The sequence below is a fragment of the Pinus tabuliformis genome, chromosome 2_1 (assembly GCF_031772625.1).
Source record: "Pinus tabuliformis cultivar Carrire ecotype Pingquan chromosome 2_1, CPIR1, whole genome shotgun sequence".
NCBI lineage: Eukaryota > Viridiplantae > Streptophyta > Pinopsida > Pinales > Pinaceae > Pinus > Pinus tabuliformis.
This window is the reverse complement of record NC_142299.1, coordinates 300,638,591-300,645,697: the sequence shown is the minus strand read 5'-3', so window position 1 is coordinate 300,645,697 and position 7,107 is coordinate 300,638,591. Positions and strand designations below refer to the sequence as shown.

At 31.6% G+C, this 7,107-nt stretch overlaps 1 protein-coding gene across 1 annotated transcript; it reads left to right on the top strand.

Moving 5' to 3' along the window:
* Nucleotides 1-5,738: 5,738 nt before the first annotated feature.
* LOC149199999 (protein SRC2-like) lies at nucleotides 5,739-6,269 on the top strand. Its single transcript, XM_089400803.1, has one exon. The coding sequence runs from the start codon at nucleotides 5,739-5,741 to the stop codon at nucleotides 6,267-6,269; it is 531 nt and encodes a 176-aa protein (XP_089256929.1).
* Nucleotides 6,270-7,107: the final 838 nt, after the last annotated feature.

The following is a 7,107-nucleotide window of genomic DNA, read 5'->3' as shown; positions in this document are numbered from 1 at the left end:
GAGAGAGAGAGAGAGAGAGAGAGTAAGAGTCACCATACAAACATTCCACACATCTGACACCAACAAAAACCTCACTTAGAGGGAGGAGCACCACCACCCAGCCATGAATCACCACTGATTCCCCCCAAGCCAAAGATCTTGCCAAGGATCAATTGTCCTCAAATTATCAATGCACTGGGTATTTAATACCCTCTTTCATGATTTAGTTACCATTAGCGGTGTCATGCTTTTGTGGATTTTTCTAATTTCCTAGGTCTTTTCTGAAAAATCTTGTATTTATCTCCCACAAGGCTTTTCCTCATAAAATCTTGTCTTTATCTCCTGCAAAGCTTTTATGTCCAATGGATATTTATCTCCCATCCATCCGATGGATCACCAATCCATGGAAGCTTATCTAGAATCACATATAGAAGCTTTATCATGAAATATTCATCCCTATCCCATTCCTCAATGGGATTTCGCAAGCATCTCCTCTCTCTTGGCGCTCAACCTCCAAGTGATTTATTTTATTAATTTATTTAATAACACATTTGTTTTTCATATTACATATCACCTAGCTTTCCTTAGCTTAGGTTTAGAATAGTTTAACACACAAAGGAGGATATCAAACCTATCTTTCCTTAGCTTAGGTTTACAAGCATTTAACTCACAAGGGAGGATATCACACCTAGATTTAACTTAGCTTAGGTTTATAACAATTTAGTACACAAGGGAGGGGTGTTACACTCACCAGACCACAACACCTCCAGGTAGCAAACCTCTAGCACCGTCATGCGCTCAACATCTCCACGCAACAAACTATAAATGGGAGTAGAAAACTGGCAAAAATACAGGAGTTACAAGTCTAAACTGGGACCTATTCTCTAAAACCATGTCAGGCTAGAAGGTAGCTCAAAGAAAATTGTGATTTTGCATTAGTATTGATCATAGATATGTACATGGAGGGAGAGACTCTTGTTTTATCTCCCGGTGTCTTTTCATATTCCAATTCTCCTTATTTTATATTTACATTATTTTACATGGATTACCTAATCCCAAAGATTAGGTGTCAGCGCATCTCATTTCTCATTATGTACTCAAATAAAATTTCAAATGTTTCATTAGCTACAAAAAAAATCATTGTAAATATTTAATACATCAAGAAACTTGATTTCATAAATAATATTTCATGTATAATAAAATCAAGATCCCATAAAATTATCTACCAACACTAACCCAACCAAAAAAAGAAACTAATAATATCATGTAATAAATTACTAATAATCTAGTGTCATAATCTAGTGAGAACCTGGCGTTGCGAATGCTTAATGGATCATTGAACTGAGCAATCGAAACTGGTAAATTCACGAGTGAGAGGGTGGAAGCGACGATAGGCCCAGAGGGACTCGACTGAGGTTACGAGGTCGAGGCCCGGAGGGACTCACTATTCATATGGTGAGGAGCTTGCTCTCTGGGGGAGGGGCCCAATAACAGAGAGGGGGGAGATTCCTAAATTAATTCATTAGATAATTCTTCAAGTTGGGAGCCTCCAGCTACTTAGAAATAGGGGGATGTGAGTGGTGGGACTGCACAACAGCAGACGTGATAGCACCAGTGGTGTAAACGTCTTCAAATTCCCTTCTTATTCAATATAACGTAACCTTTCGTCAATTTGTAATGGGAGTAAATTGAACGAATCTAAATACAAAAGGTGGGTTGTTCCCGTTCGGAAATGGTTCCACAACGTATATACAAGATGCCGATAGATGGGGAAAAAAGAGCCCTTGTACCAACCGATCGATCAAGGATGGGTGAAGTGGGAGGTGGAAAAGCAGAGAATTGGGGAGGTGGTAGGAGGGAAAACATGCTTTTGAGGCTATGCAGTCGGGGTGGGAGGGACGAAACGTTACATACGATGCACCAGAGGATCATACTACATTTATAGCCAATAGACACTAACTAGATGCAATAGAGAAGCAAATGAAATGTTATATAATAGTTATGTGGAAAATATAATAGCAATGAAACATTATATAATAGTTAACTAAAAAATATAATAACAACAAATATTGTATGTTTATTGTCCATATTTAAACAGTAAGCATGGTCTATATTGGAGTTGGGCTTCAAGATTTTTTATTTTTAGATAAATGGGTGGACGTGATTTGTTTTCAAGATAATATTCTTGGTCTAATATATTATCCAAAGGATGATTTGAAAAGTATGTGAAAGGGTTTTTAGTTTCAAATCAAAAAAAAAAAAAATCAAAGAATAACATATTTAATTTTAAAAACCTTGAGGAATTTTGATTCTTAAATAAATGAGTGGAAAAAATTTGATTTCAAGAGAATACTCTTTGTTTAATACACCATCTAAGGCATGATATGAAAAGTATGCGAAACCGTTTTTAGTTTCAAATCAAAGAAAATCAAAGGATAACATATTTAATTTTAAAAACTTTGACAAATTTTGATTTTTAAGTAAATGAGTTAGAGGGTTTGATATCAACGTTCCTCCAAGGATTTGATTTCAATCTTGGTTTAGAAGATTATGAAGTATAATTTAGAATAACTCCGAGAAACATGATGAATTTAAGCGAATCAAAGTGCTTGGATGTGACATATAGCAATGCAAAACCACATGCAACATTTGACATCTCATTGTCTCGTTAGATGAAATAGTGAAATTTAGATGATTTTTTGTGTTTCTTTTATCTTCCATTTTTATGCAAATTTTAGGTTGCCAATTTTTAAAATGGTTAAATGCTCATTTTATTTCATCTCTTTTATATTTTGAATCCTCCTCCTCACTCTAATAAATTTTGTTTTCATTATTTTAACATCGTTCAATTTCAGCGATTGGATCACAAGTAACCCTTACAAATGAAAGATAGTGGGGTATGCGAAAATGGTGTTATTTGACAATCGTTTTACATGCAAATATTGAAATTAGAGTGTAAAGTATAACTGCTCATTCTATTCTTGTGATCCTTGCAATAATTAATTAAAACATTTATTATGAGGATAAAGAATAAAATCTTTATTAAAAATAAAAAATTGATGCCTATTGTATATATCAACCAAATTTATTAATATGAGTGTGTTAATAGTAGTATAAAAATGTTATACTCGTTAAGAAAGTTTCACATCTACTTTTAAATATACTCATGAAATAATGACACAACTTTTAAACATTTTGTTATTATCAATTAGTTAGTAAGATAATGTGAAGTGCAACTTTAATACATGACATCTTTTAAAAGAAATATGATATCTATACTTAGAATAACTACCTTATAAAAATATTAATTCAAAATTCGAAATTAATTTTAAATGTATATAAATACAAATAAATATTTGAAATTATTTTTATAAATATTTAATTATTTTAAACATCTTAATAAATTTGAATATATCTTATTTTTATCTGTTAAATAAATTTTATTTTAAAGCAATTATAGACATTAAAATTAATAACAAAGAAATACACTCGCATTACTTAAAACTTATTTTATATGTGAAAATTAATTATATATTAATATAATAAATTTTATATATGAAAATTTATTATATATTAATATAATAAATATTATATAAATATATAATATTTTAAATTATTATTTAAAAAGAAAATAAGAAAATGAGATTTTATATACAATTAGCTCATAAGTATTCTAATTTAAGGGGTGTTATTATCGTTGCATTCCTAAATTATGAAGAGTTTGAGAAGTTTTTAGATTAAATAAACAAAATATATAACAAGATTTCTAACTATAGAGATTCACTCTCACTTGTAAGTAGGCTTTGTTATGATAACATAGGCTGGCATAACCCATTTCATACAGCACTTATTCATATAACATTTATTTTAATTAATCAATTTAATTAAAATAGATTTTTAACTATGGAGATTTATTCTCGCTTGTGAGTAGGCTTTGTTATGATAACATGGGTCATGAATATCACATGCCCACAAAATCATAACCCATTTCATATGACACTAATTCATAAAACATTTTTTAAAATTAATCAATTTAATTAAAATGATTGAAAGATGGTGACTATTTTGAAATAAATTTAAATTTTTAATTTGTAAATAATATTAAGAATATTATAAATATTTCTTAAAGATTAAATCTTTATCATTCACTTAAATAGTTATGGTCATTATAATAATTTTTTTTTGATGATTAGAAATTTATATTATTATAAATAATAGAAATTCAAATGATGATAGTAGATGGGAAATTGATATAATTATATTAGAATAAAATAAAGAGTTATTTAAATTTTAGATTAATTTGTATTTTTGAAAATATAAATTTATTTAAGGTACAAAAATTGAATATATATATATATATATATAGGAATTTATTTTTTTGAATAATAAATATAGAGACAAGAAAAGTTTCATTAAATTTTTATATATAAAAAATTGATATTGAAATAATTTATTCAAAATAGATTCTAAAAAAATTATGCATCTCTCCTAAAATATTTTAATATAAAAATGATTTATTATTATTATTATTTACTTTTTATTGATATAAAATTATTTTATTTAAGTAAATAATAATGATGTAAATTATAGTTTTATTTTTGAAAATAAATTATGTATATGATTGAAAATAGTCACCCAAATATTGAGTTAGCCTATTGAATAACCGTTTTAATAAAAATAAATATAGAATTATAGTACACATAAATTCTAATTATGAATATGTGCATTCTAAGAACATTTATTTCCAAAAATAAACCAAAAACTACTATTAAAAAGCTATTATCAATAATATTTTTTAAATTACTACTAAGGAAATGTTAAATTTATATATTCATGAATATTCCATGTCACATACTACCTTTGCTCGATCGGGCCGTTTGATCTTCCAACGGTACAATCTCGGAGTCAAACCTGAAGTCCACATGAGTTTCTTTATAATACAACCATCCTCTGCAACAAAAGGCAGAAAGGAGGGATTACTAACTCGATCTCCGAGGTGGAGGGTTCTGGAAATCGTGCATGCATTAAGTACAACCATCGTCTGCAACAAAAGGCAGAAAGGAAGGATTACTAACTCGATCTCCAAGGTCGAGGGTTTTGGAAATCGTGCATGCATTACAAAACACAAAATTAAATATACCTCACCACTCTGCCAGGTAAATTCACTCTCTGTTTGCTCATGTTTCGTTCATTCATTCATTATAGGGGATATATTCATTGTATATTTCATTAATAAATACCAAAAGCGGGTTTTAATGCAAAATATATCAATGATTATATATTTGCAGTCTTGCGATCGATTAGAGACTTCTATAAATCTTGCATTAAAGAACAGAAAAATAGAGACACCTCACCATTTGTGCTAGGTAAATTCACTCTCCCATGTTTCATTCCTTCTAGAGTGTATATTCATCGTATATATTTTTAATAAATACCCAAATTTTGGTATATTGTTAATTAATACCCAAAAACGCTCGTTTAAGGCAAACAGTAAGGATTACGAACTCGATCTCTAAGCTCGAACAGAGAAATAAATACATATACCTCACCACTCAGCCAGATAACTTTACGATCTCCTTGTTCATGTTTCATTAGTTACAGGGGATATATTCATTGTATATATATACATACAGAATTGGGATTAATTATTGAAAATATATGAATGATTATATTTCAATCGTCTTAGATTTCAGAAGATTTCATGCATGGTGTTCTTCTGTAATTTCAATTAGCGTGATCTCTAAATATTCATTCACATCATGGCGGAAGCTTACACACAGCTAGAGCTTAACATCATCTCGGCTCAAGATCTCAAGGAGATGCATCTTTTTGGCATGAAGGAGATGCAGACCTACTGTGTTGTCTGGATCAATTTTGAGAAAAAAGTGACGACGCAAATTAACGGAACAGGTGGCGCAAACCCTACCTGGAACGACAAGGTCATTTTCAGAGTGGAAGAGTGTTTGCTGCGCAGTGAAACCTCTGCTGTGATGGTGGAGATATACTGCGTGGGTGGCCTTAGGGAAAAGCTTGTAGGCACTGTGAGGGTCTTCCTTTCCACTTTCCTCAAGGACTACGGGAGCCCAGATTCCAGCGGGATGAGCTTCTCGGCACAACAGGTCCGTCGTCCTTCTGGACGCGCCCCTCAGGGAATTCTCAACTTTGGCATCATGATTCTTGATGGAGTGGATCTTCATAGAATGAACAGATTCAACCCTGCAACTGATGGGGCTGTGGATTTCATAGATTTGACTAGGAATCCTGTCCAATCTAGGTCGTCATTTGTTTAAAAATGAGTGTCCATTAAAACTAATAATGTTTTTTATACCCGAGAATAGCAAGCTCGATGTCAAGGCTTCAACAATCTTGCAGGCAAGTAAGAGGGCAGAGATCTAGAAAAGCATAAATATGTTGATGAGATGGTTGAGAAAAAGGAGAAGAAGAAGCCTGTTGGCTGCTATCCTATTCTCATGGCTCCAAAATTGAAAAGGAATAAGGTTGGATTGAGGAATGGGTCTGCGAAAATTCATGTCAGTCCATCTGACAGTAACCTCTGTGCCAAGGGCGATCAAGATCCTGCTCTGGTTAATCAGGATGAGATGGTTGATAAAATGGAGAAGAAGAAACATGTTGGCTTCTATCATATTCTCATGGCTCCAAAATTGAAAAGGAATAAGGTTGGATTGAGGAATGGGGTTGCAAAATTTCATCGCAGTCCATCAGACAGTGACCTGTCTGCCAACGAAAATAAAGATCCTTCTCCGGTTAATCGAGATCCAAATTATAATTGGTATTATCATCAATAATGTTGGGGATTTTTCTGATAAAATCCCAAAAACAAAAAAAAACTGAACACAGAGGCAATGCTCTGATTCCTTCTCTCCATAGGATCTTTTGTGCACAGGGAAGCTTTAAAAAAAATTGTCTGAGAACAGAGTATTACACCACCATAGAAAGATTTATATTCATTAAAAAAAAATGCCTGATACATATTCATCCTCTTTTACTGAGAGGGATTTACCAAAAACAACATTCATCCAACAAAAATTTACTCTGTCTCCTCCTGAGTATTTACACTGCTGGTGTGTAAAAACCCATTTACATTTACTGCTATGAAAAGATTTTACA